The 20,471-nt window shown below is 36.4% G+C and overlaps 1 protein-coding gene across 1 annotated transcript; it reads right to left on the bottom strand.

Annotated features, from left to right (window-relative positions):
- Positions 1–798: 798 nt before the first annotated feature.
- LOC139494056 (epidermal differentiation-specific protein-like) lies at positions 799–20,214 on the bottom strand. Its single transcript, XM_071282223.1, has 5 exons — positions 20,125–20,214; positions 4,450–4,571; positions 3,958–4,087; positions 1,789–1,987; positions 799–968 (listed from the first exon to the last, which is right to left on the bottom strand). Exons 1-5 carry the CDS (start codon positions 20,212–20,214, stop codon positions 799–801), a joined length of 711 nt encoding a protein of 236 aa, XP_071138324.1.
- Between the last annotated feature and the right edge of the window lie 257 nt (positions 20,215–20,471).

The raw sequence follows: 20,471 nt of genomic DNA, 5'->3' as shown, positions 1-20,471 counted from the left end.
AAAGTATAAATACGCCAAAAAAAAAGACCGTTTAGGTGAGAGGTTTATATAGCTTTAATATCAGGGTTAATCCAGCATTTTCTACTTAAGAAAATGCATGTAGCAAGTCAGGAATATCACAACTGTAAACCATTTGTATTTTGTGTTTTAGATATCGATTGTGCTTTTAGCTTAGGGACTTTCGGTTTATAGTTTTTCTCATTATTCCAAAATAAGCATAGAATAGTCACTATTATATGCTTATTTTGGAATATCAGTGTTAATTTTTGCCATCATTATTCAAGTCAGAAACAGTCTATGATACCGTATTAAACAATATCTAAATAAACAAGAATGTGTCCACGTTGCACGGATGCCCCATCCGCACTATCTTGTCAATGTTCAGATCATATTATGATAGGCAACATGTGTTTTACGTTTCAAGTTCAAGTTGATGGACTTCAACTTCATAAAAAACTACCAAAAACTTTAACATAAACGGACGAAGAGACGCACAGACCAGAAAACATAATGCCTCTTTACTATCGTAGGTGGGGCAGAGAAAGTATAGTATATACTGGCACTGTTTATGTTCATAACTGTGCTGATGTGTTCAGATCTTTTTATTTAGTAAAGTGAAAAATGATTTAAAATTATTGTGATTTTTAACAAATGAACAACAATGCAAGCTTAATCATTTCAGTTTCAGGAAAATCTGCATCTATGAAAATATATCAAATATCACGATGTTAGTTTTTAATTCACATAATCATATTATTCTCATTAATAAAAAAAACTCACTATAATTTCTGAATTATATTATACATACGTTGAATATGATGGAATCTTAGATGGATACTTTGCAACCCATTTTTCACGTTTTGTTGTCTTTGTTCCTAGAGCACTCCCAACACTAACAGACATATCAGGACTAACACTGACTTCTTTTTTACCAATTAACGGAATACCAACATTAGCTGTCATTGTTGCTGTAATGAGATATTGTGACATTTTAAATATTTTTTGATTGGGAAAGGAAATGTGGAATGTGTCTAGGAGACAACAACCCGACCATAGAGCAGACAGCAGCAGAAGGCCACCAATGGGTCTTCAATGTAGCGAGAAACTTACGCACCCGGTGGAGTCCTTCAGCTTGTCCCTTAAAAATATATATACTAGTTCAATGATAATGGAATTAATTGTTTAGCTAATGAGCAAACATTTACACTAGCAGATAACATTGTCATTGCAGGACGAAGTTGGAAGGGTAATTTTAAATGTGTTATTTGAGGATCTGAACTAATTTCACATGGGTAAATGTATAACCAGAGCGAACAAAGAGTATGTTCCTATATATTGCAGAAATAAAGGGGTATACCTATAAAATTGAGAATGGAAATGGGGAATTGGTCAAAGAGACAACAACCCGACCACAGAGAAAAAACAACAGCAGATGGTCACCAACAGGTCTTCAATGTAGCGAGAAATTCCCGCACCCGGAGGCGTCCTTCAGTTGGCTCCTAAACAAATATATAGTAGTTCAGTGATAATGAAGGCCATACTAATTTCCAAATTGTACACAAGAAATGCCGATCTCAATGACAACTAAACTTACCAATTCATATATGAAGGAATGGATTGGGTTTACAAATTTAGAAATCATGGACAAAAATTAATAATATAGAGACTAAAAAAATATTAAGGATATTGGTGTGCTATTGATAGAAAATGATAAGAGGAAAATAGTGTTAATAAATCTTAAAGATTGAATTAAGTTAATGATCAAATAAATCATTTACGAAATTTTACCTGGTACTTTTGTTCCTCTGTTCCATTTAAATTCATACGTGTTTTCCCTTAGTATGGTTATTTCTTCCGCTTCTGACAAGGTCTGTTCTACTGATGTATTATTGACTTGGGTCCAGCTGAAGACAGTTGAGGGGGTCCTACTCGTTTGTTTCTTATCCAAGTCATAATCAATTTTCAATATCTTCATCTCTCCAGAAGGCTATTTAAAAAAAAAATAATAACTATGATGATTTTTCATTGTTTGATATCCAGTGGCATACATTTCAATTTTCAGCAATTTCATCTATCCAGAAGGCTGTGAAAAAATAAAAACAATAACTATGGGGATTTTTGATTGCTTTATGTCCTGTTGCAAACATTTAAATTCTCAGCAATTTCATTTCTCCGGAAGGCTATTTCACAAATTTTAATAACTATGGGACTTTTGGATTGCTTTATGTCCAGTGACAAACATTTCATTTTTTAGCAATTTCATCTCTCCGGAAGACTTTTTAGAAAATAAAAATAATAACTATGAGGATTTCTTCTGGCTTAATGTCCAGTGGCAAATATTGCATGCATGATCAGGAAAAGTTTTGATTAACAAGATCAGTTTTTTTATTACAATTTCTTTTGCAGTGTGGTATGCCTTTTCATCTGTGTACTTTTTGTTGTAATGTTAAATTTCATTCTTGTCCAGTATATATCTTTTTACATTTAAGAGATACTTCTTTGTAATTTGATTTTTGATTTTTGGTGTTTTAACACCTTTTCTAAGCTCCGTTTTTTAGGCTTTTTCGTGGCGGCCAGTTTTTATTGGTGGAGGAAGCTTGAGAGCCTGGAGAAAACCACAGACCTTCGATAGGAAAACTGACAATAAAACTGAAAACTACCCCCCTTTTTCTAAAGTCGCATATGAGTGTTCGGAAATCTCATTTAATGATGGGTTTCTACTTTTTATATGAAAAATTTAATAAGGAAGAAAATAGATTCATGTTTTCAATCATTCTACTGTAAAAAGAGCCTTTAAATTGGAGTTAAATATTCAATTTTTTCCCCTTGAATACAACATGTGACATTTGATCAAGATGTCTGAAAAACTGCACCATACTTTCTTTTGACGACCAAAAGAATCTCAAAGTACGCATATCTCCGAATACAAGGATACCATTTTTGACGATTAAAGTTTCGTAATTCCGACTTTGGTCACCGGGCTATAATCCTTGTCAATTAAGATTTGAGTAGAGTACAACCGCACAAGCGGAGTTCGAACTCACAACCTCAGCGTTGACTGGCTAGTGATTACAGTAGTAACTACTTAGACCACTCGTCCGCCCTTCTGTTAATAAACTTGTTGTTAATAAACTAGACATTAAATATAATAAAACAAGTGAAACTGCGAGCTTCTGCTCACAGATGATAATTGTCTAATGGTGTAAAAATGCGTAAGTGGTCAGTTACCAGGAAGAGAGTCGTGTTTAAGTGGTAAGTGCATCGAACTACTAACACAAAGGTTCCTGGTTCGATCACAGCTGCGGGGAGAAAATTTCAGGGACTTAATTTTCGGCTCTCCCTTGACACAATTTGAGAGTATGGTCTTGAGGAAACGATGATAGTCTGTCGGAAGGGGGCGATAAATGGCTCAGTAAAATCCTAAAAAAAGGAATTCAAAAAGATGTATTTATGACATAATGTTATCGACAGTCTACTCACATTCTATTTAGTATATTATCTAAATAACAACGATGTGGTTGTACCGTACTGTTTAGATTGATTTTTCTTTATATCCAAAAAAGTTAATTTTCATCATTTGATTGTCAGCTTTGTTTTTAAAATTAATTAAAGAATACATTATAAGATATACAAAAGATGTGGTAGGGTTGCCAATGAGACAACTATCCACAAAAGAACAAAATGACACAGACATTAACAACTATAGGTCACCGTACGGCCTTCAACAATGAGCAAAGCCCATACCGCATAGTCAGCTATATATGTTTGCTAATCATTAGATATTGTGTTTGCATACTGTTATTTCTGTTTCAAAAATTGTCCGTTTTTACCATGGCAATGTCAGTAAATTTTTGAATTATGAGTTGGAATGTCCCTTTGATATTTTTCGCCTCTCTTTTATAAAATGTGGATAAATAATTTTAATGTCACTCTAGATGAAAGTTACTCCATACTTACAAAATTGTCCAGCAATCTTATAGATGATGCATAGTCATTGAAATTATCACAGAGATTGTCATTATAATCTTCGCCATCCTGCACGACGAAAATATTTCCTTGGTAATATTTTTCTGAGTAGAGTATCCACCTTAAACAATCAATTAAAAATCACAAATGAAGTTACAAATCCGAATATAATTCATATGAAAAATGAATTATTCATTGAATCATTCAATATTTTATGTGGATTTTTTAAACTAAAGTTAGAGAACGGAAACCAACTTTGGAACCTACGAACGGGTAGAGGTACGGAAGTACAGACGAACAAGGGTAAATCTTGATGCTCCTTGATACAGAACCGAACTTTATAAAACAAGTGTGGACACAGATCAGTGTGGATAGTATATTTTTATGTTGACAGTGTTTTTGTTACATAGAGGGTTCTCTGTTTTTTTCCAATGGTTTTCTATGTTAAACTATGGTGCACAGTGACAGCAAACTACTACTTACACCCCTCTGTTGCATTTTGCACTTGATGTGATGTCATCAAAGTCGTACTCATCTAAATCGGGACAGGATTCTGTAAAATCTTGGCTTCTTCCACCATAACTGATGTGTTCGTACAGCGTTATCTTCAATTAGAATAAATACATATTATAATATAAGGAATTTATCCAAAATACTTATCAGGTTAGAGTAAGAATATTATGCCCAGCTAGGATCAATCGGCAATTCTCGGGTGAATCCGCTACTCTCCTTCGTTAGATGAAGGTACGGAATCAGCCGAGTTATTACGAATGCAGCTAGGATAACACAATTTCATGTTCAATGTTCAAAACCTTGTGAACTAAAAATCTGGCAAAGAGTGTTGGTCTTGTACAACTCTCAGTGCATTTTCAAATGACATTATCATGTTTGTGTCTTTATAATGAAATATTTGCCACTGAACCTTAAACAAAATTCATCAACTATGTTGAATGCACTTTTTTTAATGAAATGCATTGTCAGAAGTTTAATTTAATTGCGTCCATCGTCATTTAAACTTACAGTTGTTGAGCACAGAAAATGAAAAAGACATATGTAACAATTGTAAATTTCTTTTCCGTGCATTTAAACATAGAAACGTTGCGCACGATGTTCCTACAACACGACGTTACACCACCACGACGTCAAAGAGAGTTTTCTGAAACTTTTGACGAACATTTATTCAATTTGCAAGTTTCATTTGCTTTTTTTTTTTATGTAGTTGGTTGATTCTAAATCTGTCTCTATTAATTTTGTGATGTCTATTTACCATTGTGGAAATCGAGCAAATAATTTTTACCCTTAATTCACCTTAAAATGTTAACAGTATTGTCGTAAGTAATGAATTTGAAGGAAGGAAAAATGGGACAGACGTATACGGTTTTCAATAAATGAATTATAACAAAACTTCAATCGCAGACTGCTAAAATTGCATGGTGCATATCATCTGTCATTGTAAATTTTTCATATCTCGATTCAACTCTTATACAAATATATCCGACACTCTCCAAGTAAATAAAACATATTTACCCTTGATTAATTTGAGTTGAATAGTATTAAAAAGATTTGCTTGACACATAATTTGTCGAAATACAACCATTAAATAAAATGAAGTTATAACCCTATCTTGAAAATTGTTTTCCCAGTCATCTGAAGTTGCTTGCATGCTTCTAAAATGTACTAATCTTCTCCTGAATCGTCCGTATTATACGGGGTTGCATTAATTCAATGAAACTGTTATGGTCGCTGTTTCCGATACGTCTTTCAGTTACCTCCGTTTCATGTATCAGGAATATACAATGGAACACATTTTGCACATGTAACGTCGAAAAAAATTGCGTTTGTTTGCATTTTTCGACGTATGGACAAAATGGCTACCGTTTTGTAATATTTCGTAGCATTTTATTCCTGTAAGACCCAAACATGCAGTTAATAAAAAAAAAATGTAGACTTTATGTTCTTTTCGTGTATCTAACTTTTGTTTTGGTAAATTATTAATTACTTATTGAAATATCAGGTTTAAAACCCGCATTAATTGCTTGGTCAAATGAAATATCAACTTGGACAAAATGGCTACCGCTTGAAAAACGACTGTGTAGAGATGGTTTTATAGAATCTACAATTTTTGAACTCACGAACAATGAGGCAAATGTTTGTTCTTTCGGTAGATGTTATAATTATCTCACATTTTCTAGACATTTTTAGCTATGTCAACTTTTAAAACTACCTTTCAACCGTTAAGTCAACGGAAAACGTCATTGGACATTTTTCTTATTCCAGCTTAATATGCAGCCATCGAGTCAAACGAAATCAGTCGACACAAGAACGGCTTTATTTTATTCAAGAACTGACACACTTCGTTGTTTCTGCCAAGTTTCGGGAAGATCAAAGAATAAGAAATAGGATCACTATACATAAGAGATATAACAGTTGCTAAAAAATGTAACGTTGGACATCCGTTTTTTTCACATTCCTTTTTTGTTTTAATCCTCAAATATACTAGATAGTACTAAGCATATGACCAAGACCTATAAGAACATAAAGGAAAACATATACTGAATTAGCTTTTATATTGGTTAGTGTTTGTTAACATTTTATTTTGTTTTGCGGAGGAAATTTCAAAGATTCTGTTTTAAATCATAGGGGTTGTAGGAACAGCATGCATGACGTTAGAACAGACATGTTATAAGTTACCAATACTAATTATGATTATAGATCATTATTCTTCTCGGATGTATTCATTTATCAATTATGAATGTTTTATGTATTAATTTATGATATATTTGTATTTGCATATATATTATATTTGTACTAATGAGCATTATTTGCTCGAAGTAATAAAAGAATTGAGTTACGAATGGTGGTTATTAAAGGTCTATCAGTAAAAGTCTTATTATTCTGAGTTGATAATAAAATTGAGAATGGAAATGGGGAATGTGTCAAAGAGACAGCAACCCGACCAAATTAAAAAACAACAGCAGAAGGTCACCAACAGGTCTTCAATGTAGCGAGAAATTCCCGCACAAGGAGGCGTCCTTCAGCTGGCCCCTTAACAAATATATACCAGTTCAGTGATAATGAACGGCATACTAATTTCCAAATTGTACACAAGAAACTAAAATTAAAATAATACAAGATGTAATCTCAAATTACAACAGAAAAACTAGGGGTCACTTATCTTGTTTTGTTGTTGTTGTTGTTGTTGTTGTTAGAATACATTGAAATCAATGAAACTATAGTTATTTTATGTAAATGTTAAGAGAAATTATAATATATATGTCGTGTACAAGTTGCGATTTTGTACAGGTTATAACATGTACAAAAATATTGTACATGTTATAACTTGCATGATGCAAAAATACAAGTTATAACATGTACAAAAGTACCCCATACATGTTATAACCTGTACAAAATATTGCTTAAAAATGGTTTTAACTTGTACAAAATTTAAAATAAATCTTAAAGAAGTAAAATATACATTTAAATTCACCAATGCATAAAGAACAACAATAAATAAGGCTAATATATCTTTATATCAATATCTTTGGATCTATTCTTCAACATGTTTGGCCTTCAGTATGACTTATGTCACTTTTTGTTTTTAAACTATAATATCATTGCATGAGGCGAATGTCATTTTGATGTTTTAAATATATATCATTTACTTTGAAAGCATTTATTTGTAGTCTTTGGATGTTGTCTGCTCCATTTGCGGGTTGTTGTCGTAAGACACATACCCAATTTCAATTTTCAATTTAATTGTAGACACATCTATCCTGGATATCCTCTTATGTCTTTAAGTGTCAACTAGAATGAAAGTATTTTACTATTGCATTCAAAGGGGACACTCACAATTATAATTCATCAAATAAAGATAAGTCCATAGATAGGCATAAGAGAATCATAAGACCTAAGATATATGGGTCGTTTTCAATAAATCTTACATCTTTTTTGATAAGATTATACTGCATTTAAGACCCATTTTGGGGGTATTTGTCTGCGTACAGTGTCAGAAAATCACAATTCAAATGATTTTTTTGCGATTTTCTGATCGGCTTGATATCTGCAAACGGTACTTTTTAAGAACGTTAATATTACTTTAACGAAAAATCGTAGCTTCTATATCATTGTATGTAACATATTATCTACAAACTAAATCGAATCTGCGTACAGGAGGTACATGTCTTTCCTGTTACCGCTACTTAAATCAGCCGTTAAATTATTCTCCCTATGAATATTGAATCAGTCAGTGTTGATCTCAAAAGTACAAAGTAATCTTTAAGAATGATATAGAATTACTGTCTGTTGATGAGGTAAATATACGTTTTTTTTTACTTTTAAAGTGACTACCAATAAATGCTTTCAAAGTAAATGATATATATTTAAAACATCAAAATGACAATCGCCTCATGCAATGATATTATAGTTTATAAACAAAAAGTGAGTTATAAATTGACATAAGTCATGCTAAAGGCCAACAACGTTGAAGAATAGATCCAAAGATATTGATAATGAAGCCTGGTCCAATGAAAACTATTTCAGCTCTCTCTTGCTTTTACATAGTAAGCATATACGACATTGTTTTAGTCTTTGCATGTTATAAACATGAGAGGGGGGAGTATTTCCCAAAATTATAAAAAATCGATCTTAAATTTGTTGGAAGGATTTAGAAACTAGTATCTAATGTAATTGTCATTGAGGAATGCAAGCTTCTAATAAATAGTTTCACACTTATTTCAACCATGATGGACTGCATAAACATACAATTACATGAAAACACATTTTGCCAACATTATTCATGAAACATATATTTCTGAAACTTTGTGATCATTGTCCTTAACAGAAAAAGACACGTTCTGGCCTATTTATTGTTGTTCTTTATGCATTGGTGAATTTAAATGTATATTTTACTTCTTTAAGATTTATTTTAACTTTTGTACAAGTTAAAACCATTTTTAAGCAATATTTTGTACAGGTTATAACATGTATGGGGTACTTTTGTACATGTTATAACTTGTATTTTTGCATCATACAAGTTATAACATGTACAATATTTTTGTACATGTTATAACCTGTACAAAATCGCAACTTGTACACGACATATATACCGTTGTGAGGTAACATAATTGGTTAAAACTGGACGGAAGAATTATTTTTTATTATTCTTTTTATAAATATTATTAAATAAAAATAGGGGGAGAAGATCCTTTTTTTCTTGAAAAAAACCTAACACGAATTGTCCTATCTAATATAATTATCTACCCTTGATTTCATTTTTTTTTTGGGAGGGGAAGGGGGGTAAAATAATTAATGTACAATTAAGGACACTTATTCTATGTGTAGTTTATTTATTCTTACAATGTAACACTAAAAAAGTAATATGTCCACCAGAGATGCCCAGGAAAAAACACCTCTGATCTACCGTAAGCATTATATTTTTTATTTTAAAGAACATTTGTTGTGTACACCTTATTGAATCTTTCAAACTCAGCATTTATAATGTTGTCTACCCAAGCCTAGCAAGTTTAGGATGGTACATGTAGGTAAGAATTTTATTATTTAAAAAACAAAAAGTACACATTTTAAGCAAGAAAACAATTTTTTGAAAAGTTTTCTTCCTGATTACGTTTACGTCATTGCCTTTTATAGCTGACTATTCGGTATAGGCTTTGCTCATTGTTGAAGACCGTACAGTGAGTGACCCATAGTTGTTAATACCTGTGTCATTTTGGTCTCTTGTTGACAGTTGTCTCATTGGCAATCATACCACATCTTCTTTTTTATAATTTTATTTTTGTCAATCAAGTTTAAGCTTTTACCTTTGGTTCCATTTTGTCAGCTTCTGAAATATCAAAGTATATATATTATAGAATGATATATCACTCAGACAAACAAGCACTGGCATTTATGTGCCTAGCTTATTTATAAAGCAATATCCATCTGGAAAGATGTAAACCTAATAAAATAAGTCTATTTTCGTATATATGATTAACATTTAATTAAGGTCAAGAAACAGTAAATGGGCTATGTCGCAGATTTTGCTAAAAATTTGCATACAGCCTTGGCTCGTTAAACTACAACTGAAAATCGAAAAAATAATACATTTATCTCTTTTATTATCTGAAAAATTGCAGATTGATTTCTTTTGATATGGGTGAATATTTTGTATAGAAAGCACATAAAATCGGCGAAAAACCTCCTAAAATTTGTCTTAAAATCGCCAAATCTCTAATTCCACTCCATAGATTTTTCTTAAAAAACTATATATTGTTGACACATAAATTTCTGTTCTAATGATATAAAATAATCATAGGGTCACCGACTTCGTTTTTTGTCTAATAATCAATTTGTTACCTTGTTGGTATTGAAAAACGTCAAAAATCAACGTTTTACGGCCTGCAACGCGATAACGTTACGATTATTTCGACGTTTTGTTGGATTTTTTTTCACAAAGAACGCTACTTTAAATGATTCGAAGTATACCGTAAAAACGAAGTCGGTATTTTGCATCATTATAACGAAAAAATATGTATCAACAACATATAGTCTTTTAAGAAAAATCTATGGAGTAGAGACCAGGCTCAAGCTAGCAGCCACTCGCCAGCAGCCACTTCGCTGGCAGCCAGTTTTCAGATATGTCTATAAACCCAAAAGTTGCATAAGATTCAAACGTACTTTAAATGTTTTTATCAATCATATAATCACAAAATAATCTGTTTTTATATATGAGTGAGTAGCCGAAGACACTATTTAATGTTTTTTTTCTTCAAATTAACATGTAATTTCCTGATCATTACTTTATTCGCTTTTCATATACCAAACAGCGTGCTGCGCGCAATTTTAAATAGTGTATGAAGAATAGTAAATAGCTATGCACTTATTTAAATGCTGGCAAAATTGTTGTTACATGACATCGACGTTTCCATAAGAAATCAATTTTGTTATATTGTAAGAAATAGCTTTCCATAGTCTCAGCATCCTGTCAAGTAGTTCCTAAAAAGTATCAATAGTTTTGCATTACAAGAATAGAAAATTGCACTCGTGCTTTGCTATTTCTTTGTCAGACAAATTTGTTTTGACAAAAGATTCTACTTCTGAACATGCAAGCGGAATGCGCTCACATTTGATTATACGAAAGGTTTATTTGTTTGTACTTAATGTATGGTGTGCACGGAAAATATAAATTAGCAATTTATAAAAGAAACCTACCTTTGGACCTATGGTGAAATTTTCCCACCTGGGACTTTTGACCCATTGGACCCTAGACCCTTACCCATCATTTGCACCTAGTGGGTAAAAAGTATTGCCGTAGGGAATTATTGACAGACTTTTGAAAATTTGGGGTAGGCATGTTTGACCCTTAAGACCTAAGTTCGGACCTATGGTGAAGACAAACCATGAGTTGTCCCACCTGGACCTTTTGGTCCATTGGACCCTAGCCCATTACCTACCATTTCCACCTAGTGGCTAAAAAAGTATTGCCGTAGGGATTTTTTACACTCCTTTAAAAATTGGGGTAAGGCATTTTTTTTTAATTTAACTTTGGACCCATGGTGAGGACAAACCATAAGTTGTCCCACCTGGACCTTTTGACCCATTGGACCTTAGACCCTTACCTATCATTTGCACCTAGTGGGTGAAAAAGTATTGCCGTAGGGAATTATTGACAGACTTTTGAAAATTTGGGGTAGGCATGTTTGACCCTTAAGACCTAAGTTCGGACCTATGGTGAAGACAAACTATGAGTTGTCCCACCTGGACCTTTTGGCCCATTGGACCCTAGCCCATTACCTACCATTTCCACCTAGTGGCTAAAAAAGTATTGCCGTAGGGATTTTTTACACTCCTTTAAAAATTGGGGTAAGGCATTATTTTTTAATTTAACTTTGGACCCATGGTGAGGACAAACCATAAGTTGTCCCACCTGGACCTTTTGACCCATTGGACCTTAGACCCTTACCTATCATTTGCACCTAGTGGGTAAAAAAGTATTGCCGTAGGGAATTATTGACAGACTTTTGAAAATTTGGGGTAGGCATGTTTGACCCTTAAGACCTAAGTTCGGACCTATGGTGAAGACAAACTATGAGTTGTCCCACCTGGACCTTTTGGCCCATTGGACCCTAGCCCATTACCTACCATTTCCACCTAGTAGCTAAAAAAGTATTGCCGTTGGGATTTTTTTACACTCTTTAAAAATTGGGGTAAGGCATTTTTTTTTAAATTTAACTTTGGACCCATGGTGAGGACAAATCATGAGTTGTCCCACCTGGACCTTTTGACCCATTGGACCCTAGCCCATTACATACCATTTCCACCTAGTGGGTAAAAAAGTATTGCCGTAGGGAATTTTTGACATACTTTTGAAAATTTGGGGTAGGCATGTTTGACCCTTAAGACCTAAGTTTGGACCTATGGGGAAGACAAACTATGAGTTGTCCCACCTGGACCTTTTGGCCCATTGGACCCTAGCCCATTACCTACCATTTCCACCTAGTGGCTAAAAAAGTATTGCCGTTGGGATTTTTTTACACTCTTTAAAAATTGGGGTAAGGCATTTTTTTTTAAATTTAACTTTGGACCCATGGTGAGGACAAACCATGAGTTGTCCCAACCTGGACCTTTTGACCCATTGGACCCTAGCCCATTACATAACATTTCCACCTAGTGGGTGAAAAAGTATTGCCGTAGGGAATTTTTTAACACTCTTTTAAAAATTGGGGTAGTCATGTTTGACCCTTAAGACCTAAGTTCGGACCTATGGTGAAGACAAACTATGAGTTGTCCCACCTGGACCTTTTGGCCCATTGGACCCTAGCCCATTACCTACCATTTCCACCTAGTGGCTAAAAAAGTATTGCCGTAGGGATTTTTTTACACTCCTTTAAAAATTGGGGTAAGGCATTTTTTTTAAATTTAACTTTGGACCCATGGCGAGGACAAACCATGAGTTGTCCCACCTGGACCTTTTGACCCATTGGATCTAAGACCCTTACCTATCATTTGCACCTAGTGGGTAAAAAAGTATTGCCGTAGGGAATTTTTGGCAGACTTTTGAAAATTTGGGGTAGGCATGTTTGACCCTTAAGACCTAAGTTCGGACCTATGGTGAAGACAAACTATGAGTTGTCCCACCTGGACCTTTTGGCCAATTGGACCCTAGCCCATTACCTACCATTTCCACCTAGTGGCTAAAAAAGTATTGCCGTAGGGATTTTTTTACACTCCTTTAAAAATTGGGGTAAGGCATTTTTTTTAAATTTAACTTTGGACCCATGGTGAGGACAAACCATGAGTTGTCCCACCTGGACCTTTTGACCCATTGGACCTAAGACCCTTACCTATCATTTGCACCTAGTGGGTAAAAAAGTATTGCCGTAGGGAATTTTTGACAGACTTGAAAATTTGGGGTAGGCATGTTTGACCCTTAAGACCTAAGTTCGGACCTATGGTGAAGACAAACTATGAGTTGTCCCACCTGGACCTTTTGGCCAATTGGACCCTAGCCCATTACTTACCATTTCCACCTAGTGGCTAAAAAAGTATTGCCGTAGGGATTTTTTTACACTCCTTTAAAAATTGGGGTAAGGCATTTTTTTTAAATTTAACTTTGGACCCATGGTGAGGACAAACCATGAGTTGTCTCACCTGGACCTTTTGACCCATTGTACCTTAGACCCTTACCTATCATTTGCACCTAGTGGGTAAAAAAGTATTGCCGTAGGGAATTTTTGACAGACTTTTGAAAAGTTGGGGTAGGCATGTTTGACCCTTAAGACCTAAGTTCGGACCTATGGTGAAGACAAACTATGAGTTGTCCCACCTGGACCTTTTGGCCCATTGGACCCTAGCCCATTACCTACCATTTCCACCTAGTGGCTAAAAAAGTATTGCCGTTGGGATTTTTTTACACTCTTTAAAAATTGGGGTAAGGCATTTTTTTTTAAATTTAACTTTGGACCCATGGTGAGGACAAACCATGAGTTGTCCCACCTGGACCTTTTGACCCATTGGACCCTAGCCCATTACATACCATTTCCACCTAGTGGGTAAAAAAGTATTGCCGCAGGGAATTTTTTACACTCTTTTAAAAATTGGGGTAGGCATGTTTGACCCTTAAGACCTAAGTTCGGACCTATGGTGAAGACAAACTATGAGTTGTCCCACCTGGACCTTTTGGCCCATTGGACCCTAGCCCATTACCTACCATTTCCACTAAGTGGCTAATAAAGTATTGCCGTAGGGATTTTTTTACACTCCTTTAAAAATTGGGGTAAGGCATTTTTTTTAAATTTAACTTTGGACCCATGGTGAGGACAAACCATGAGTTGTCCCACCTGGACCTTTTGACCCATTGGACCTAAGACCCTTACCTATCATTTGCACCTAGTGGGTAAAAAAGTATTGCCGTAGGGAATTTTTGGCAGACTTTTGAAAATTTGGGGTAGTCATGTTTGACCCTTAAGACCTAAGTTCGGACCTATGGTGAAGACAAACTATGAGTTGTCCCACCTGGACCTTTTGGCCAATTGGACCCTAGCCCATTACCTACCATTTCCACCAAGTGGCTAAAAAAGTATTGCCGTAGGGATTTTTTTACACTCCTTTAAAAATTGGGGTAAGGCATTTTTTTTTAATTTAACTTTGGACCCATGGTGAGGACAAACCATGAGTTGTCCCACCTGGACCTTTTGACCCATTGGACCTAAGACCCTTACCTATCATTTGCACCTAGTGGGTAAAAAAGTATTGCCGTAGGCAATTTTTGACAGACTTGAAAATTTGGGGTAGGCATGTTTGACCCTTAAGACCTAAGTTCGGACCTATGGTGAAGACAAACTATCAGTTGTCCCACCTGGACCTTTTGGCCAATTGGACCCTAGCCCATTACCTACCATTTCCACCTAGTGGCTAAAAAAGTATTGCCGTAGGGATTTTTTACACTCCTTTAAAAATTGGGGTAAGGCATTTTTTTTTAATTTAACTTTGGACCCATGGTGAGGACAAACCATAAGTTGTCCCACCTGGACCTTTTGACCCATTGGACCTTAGACCCTTACCTATCATTTGCACCTAGTGGGTAAAAAAGTATTGCCGTAGGGAATTATTGACAGACTTTTGAAAATTTGGGGTAGGCATGTTTGACCCTTAAGACCTAAGTTCGGACCTATGGTGAAGACAAACTATGAGTTGTCCCACCTGGACCTTTTGGCCCATTGGACCCTAGCCCATTACCTACCATTTCCACCTAGTAGCTAAAAAAGTATTGCCGTTGGGATTTTTTTACACTCTTTAAAAATTGGGGTAAGGCATTTTTTTTTAAATTTAACTTTGGACCCATGGTGAGGACAAATCATGAGTTGTCCCACCTGGACCTTTTGACCCATTGGACCCTAGCCCATTACATACCATTTCCACCTAGTGGGTAAAAAAGTATTGCCGTAGGGAATTTTTGACATACTTTTGAAAATTTGGGGTAGGCATGTTTGACCCTTAAGACCTAAGTTTGGACCTATGGGGAAGACAAACTATGAGTTGTCCCACCTGGACCTTTTGGCCCATTGGACCCTAGCCCATTACCTACCATTTCCACCTAGTGGCTAAAAAAGTATTGCCGTTGGGATTTTTTTACACTCTTTAAAAATTGGGGTAAGGCATTTTTTTTTAAATTTAACTTTGGACCCATGGTGAGGACAAACCATGAGTTGTCCCAACCTGGACCTTTTGACCCATTGGACCCTAGCCCATTACATAACATTTCCACCTAGTGGGTGAAAAAGTATTGCCGTAGGGAATTTTTTACACTCTTTTAAAAATTGGGGTAGTCATGTTTGACCCTTAAGACCTAAGTTCGGACCTATGGTGAAGACAAACTATGAGTTGTCCCACCTGGACCTTTTGGCCCATTGGACCCTAGCCCATTACCTACCATTTCCACCTAGTGGCTAAAAAAGTGTTGCCGTAGGGATTTTTTTACACTCCTTTAAAAATTGGGGTAAGGCATTTTTTTTAAATTTAACTTTGGACCCATGGCGAGGACAAACCATGAGTTGTCCCACCTGGACCTTTTGACCCATTGGATCTAAGACCCTTACCTATCATTTGCACCTAGTGGGTAAAAAAGTATTGCCGTAGGGAATTTTTGGCAGACTTTTGAAAATTTGGGGTAGGCATGTTTGACCCTTAAGACCTAAGTTCGGACCTATGGTGAAGACAAACTATGAGTTGTCCCACCTGGACCTTTTGGCCAATTGGACCCTAGCCCATTACCTACCATTTCCACCTAGTGGCTAAAAAAGTATTGCCGTAGGGATTTTTTTACACTCCTTTAAAAATTGGGGTAAGGCATTTTTTTTAAATTTAACTTTGGACCCATGGTGAGGACAAACCATGAGTTGTCCCACCTGGACCTTTTGACCCATTGGACCTAAGACCCTTACCTATCATTTGCACCTAGTGGGTAAAAAAGTATTGCCGTAGGGAATTTTTGACAGACTTGAAAATTTGGGGTAGGCATGTTTGACCCTTAAGACCTAAGTTCGGACCTATGGTGAAGACAAACTATGAGTTGTCCCACCTGGACCTTTTGGCCAATTGGACCCTAGCCCATTACTTACCATTTCCACCTAGTGGCTAAAAAAGTATTGCCGTAGGGATTTTTTTACACTCCTTTAAAAATTGGGGTAAGGCATTTTTTTTAAATTTAACTTTGGACCCATGGTGAGGACAAACCATGAGTTGTCTCACCTGGACCTTTTGACCCATTGTACCTTAGACCCTTACCTATCATTTGCACCTAGTGGGTAAAAAAGTATTGCCGTAGGGAATTTTTGACAGACTTTTGAAAAGTTGGGGTAGGCATGTTTGACCCTTAAGACCTAAGTTCGGACCTATGGTGAAGACAAACTATGAGTTGTCCCACCTGGACCTTTTGGCCCATTGGACCCTAGCCCATTACCTACCATTTCCACCTAGTGGCTAAAAAAGTATTGCCGTTGGGATTTTTTTACACTCTTTAAAAATTGGGGTAAGGCATTTTTTTTTAAATTTAACTTTGGACCCATGGTGAGGACAAACCATGAGTTGTCCCACCTGGACCTTTTGACCCATTGGACCCTAGCCCATTACATACCATTTCCACCTAGTGGGTAAAAAAGTATTGCCGCAGGGAATTTTTTACACTCTTTTAAAAATTGGGGTAGGCATGTTTGACCCTTAAGACCTAAGTTCGGACCTATGGTGAAGACAAACTATGAGTTGTCCCACCTGGACCTTTTGGCCCATTGGACCCTAGCCCATTACCTACCATTTCCACTAAGTGGCTAATAAAGTATTGCCGTAGGGATTTTTTTACACTCCTTTAAAAATTGGGGTAAGGCATTTTTTTTAAATTTAACTTTGGACCCATGGTGAGGACAAACCATGAGTTGTCCCACCTGGACCTTTTGACCCATTGGACCTAAGACCCTTACCTATCATTTGCACCTAGTGGGTAAAAAAGTATTGCCGTAGGGAATTTTTGGCAGACTTTTGAAAATTTGGGGTAGGCATGTTTGACCCTTAAGACCTAAGTTCGGACCTATGGTGAAGACAAACTATGAGTTGTCCCACCTGGACCTTTTGGCCAATTGGACCCTAGCCCATTACCTACCATTTCCACCAAGTGGCTAAAAAAGTATTGCCGTAGGGATTTTTTTACACTCCTTTAAAAATTGGGGTAAGGCATTTTTTTTTAATTTAACTTTGGACCCATGGTGAGGACAAACCATGAGTTGTCCCACCTGGACCTTTTGACCCATTGGACCTAAGACCCTTACCTATCATTTGCACCTAGTGGGTAAAAAAGTATTGCCGTAGGCAATTTTTGACAGACTTGAAAATTTGGGGTAGGCATGTTTGACCCTTAAGACCTAAGTTCGGACCTATGGTGAAGACAAACTATCAGTTGTCCCACCTGGACCTTTTGGCCAATTGGACCCTAGCCCATTACCTACCATTTCCACCAAGTGGCTAAAAAAGTATTGCCGTAGGGATTTTTTTACACTCCTTTAAAAATTGGGGTAAGGCATTTTTTTTAAATTTAATTTTGGACCCATGGTGAGGACAAACCATGAGTTGTTCCACCTGGACCTTTTGACCCATTGGACCTTAGACCCTTAACTATCATTTGCACCTAGTGGGTAAAAAAGTATTGCCGTAGGGAATTTTTGACAGACTTTTGAAAATTTGGGGTAGGCATGTTTGACCCTTAAGACCTAAGTTCGGACCTATGGTGAAGACAAACTATGAGTTGTCCCACCTGGACCTTTTGGCCAATTGGACCCTAGCCCATTACCTACCATTTCCACCTAGTGGCTAAAAAAGTATTGCCGTAGGGATTTTTTTACACTCCTTTAAAAATTGGGGTAAGGCATTTTTTTTTAAATTAAACTTTGGACCCATGGTGAGGACAAACCATGAGTTGTCCCACCTGGACCTTTTGACCCATTGGACCTTAGACCCTTAAATATCATTTGCACCTAGTGGGTAAAAAGTATTGCCGTAGGGAATATTTGACAGACTTTTAAAAATTTGGGGTAGGCATGTTTGACCCTTAAGACCTAAGTTCGGACCTATGGTGAAGACAAACTATGAGTTGTCCCACCTGGACCTTTTGGCCCATTGGACCCTAACCCATTACCAACATTTCCACCTAGTGGCTAAAAAAGTGTTGCCGTAGGGATTTTTTTACACTCCTTTAAAAATTGGGGTAAGGCATTTATTTAAAAATTTAACTTTGGACCCATGGTGAGGACAAACCATGAGTTGTCCCACCTGGACTTTTTGACCTATTGGACCCTAGCCAATTACCTACCATTTTCACCTAGTGGCTAAAAAAGTATTGCCGTAGGGAATTTTTTACACTCTTTTAAAAATTGGGGTAGGCATGTTTGACCCTTAAGACCTAAGTTCGGACCTGTGGTGAAGACAAACTATGAGTTGTCCCACCTGGACCTTTTGGCCCATTGGACCCTAGCCCATTACCTACCATTTCCACCTAGTGGCTAAAAAAGTATTGCCGTAGGGATTTTTTTACACTCCTTTAAAAATTGGGGTAAGGCATTTTTTTTAAATTTAACTTTGGACCCATGGTGAGGACAAACCATGAGTTGTCCCACCTGGACCTTTTGACCCATTGGACCTTAGACCCTTACCTATCATTTGCACCTAGTGGGTAAAAAAGTATTGCCGTAGGGAATTTTTGACAGACTTTTGAAAATTTGGGGTAGGCATGTTTGACCCTTAAGACCTAAGTTCGGACCTATGGTGAAGACAAACTATGAGTTGTCCTACCTGGACCTTTTGGCCCATTGGACCCTAGCCCATTACCTACCATTTCCACCTAGTGGCTAAAAAAGTATTGCCGTAGGGATTTTTTTACACTCCTTTAAAAATTGGAGTAAGGCATTTTTTTTAAGTTTAACTTTGGACCCATGGTGAGGACAAACCATGAGTTGTCCCACCTGGACCTTTTGACCCATTGGACCCTAGCCCATTACCTACCATTTCCACCTAGTGGCTAAAAAAATATTGCCGTAGGGATTTTTTTACACTCCTTTAAAAATTGGGGTAAGGCATTTTTTTATAAATCTAACTTTGGACCCATGGTGAGGACAAATCATGAGTTGTCCCACCTGGACCTTTTGACCCATTGGACCTTAGACCCTTACCTATGATTTACACTTGGGCGTTTGGCCAATTTGACCTTGAATTATTACCTGCCAATGTACCTTTGTGAAAGAAGAGAGAAAAAAGCCACTTAATAAACACAGGGTATGTCTGATCAGAGAGAGAATAAGGCTCAGGAGGTAGAAATCTTTAGTTGCCGGTACCCAGAATCTAAATCGTTCATTTATTCATAGGAGCATACCGAGGAGGGGTGTCTTTGAAGGTGCTGGTAGCACCTAATATCAGACCGGCTTCGTCGTTGAATTGCTGACCACGTGCACGCCTCAAGTAAAGTCCATCATCATAGGTGATCTTGGCGTTTTAGGGTTGAGGTAGAGATCGTTACCACTAGGATCCACTGTGAAAATAAATTCACCATATATACCAGAATTAAAATATCTTAAAATTTCAAACGCATCCACCAAGTTTCAGGTAAATTCATGATCCCAATACCTTGTTGACGAGTACACCACCCAAAGCAATCAAGTCTCCAATACCCAAGGCAGATAGAATGGTTTTAGATACCATGTGAAATGCCCTCATTGCCAACCCTACGAACATGTGTAGGTATCCACCTTTTTTTATGTTTTCTTTATCTGGGTGATACTCAGCTCCAGATTAATAACACAAGTAACTTTTTGAAGAAGTTTGATAATCTTTTAACCTGCCGAGAGGTGAGTCACATCTTGTGTTCGCATTACAGGTTTGCATGGGACAAAAAAATGGAGACTTGACAACCTTTCTTGGCAGCCCAGTGTAGTTTATTTACTTGACCTTTCAAACCATTATCGTGTTAAGTT

This window comes from Mytilus edulis, chromosome 11, assembly GCF_963676685.1.
Source record: "Mytilus edulis chromosome 11, xbMytEdul2.2, whole genome shotgun sequence".
In the NCBI taxonomy this organism is placed as follows: domain Eukaryota; kingdom Metazoa; phylum Mollusca; class Bivalvia; order Mytilida; family Mytilidae; genus Mytilus; species Mytilus edulis.
The sequence above is the reverse complement of the archived record's forward strand: the minus strand, read 5'-3'. Positions and strand labels throughout refer to the sequence as shown.

What these genes read in the sequence shown, in the direction of transcription:
- LOC139494056 (XM_071282223.1), bottom strand. Translation starts at nt 20,214, where the DNA reads ATGAGGGCATTTCACATGGTATCTAAAACCATTCTATCTGCCTTGGGT. An exon ending in GCAAAATGCAACAGAGGGGT is followed by an intron (nt 4,088 to 4,449) that starts GTAAGTAGTAGT and finishes TGATTGTTTAAG; the next exon opens with GTGGATACTCTACTCAGAAA. An exon ending in TAAGATTGCTGGACAATTTT is followed by an intron (nt 1,988 to 3,957) that starts GTAAGTATGGAG and finishes TTTTTTAAATAG; the next exon opens with CCTTCTGGAGAGATGAAGAT.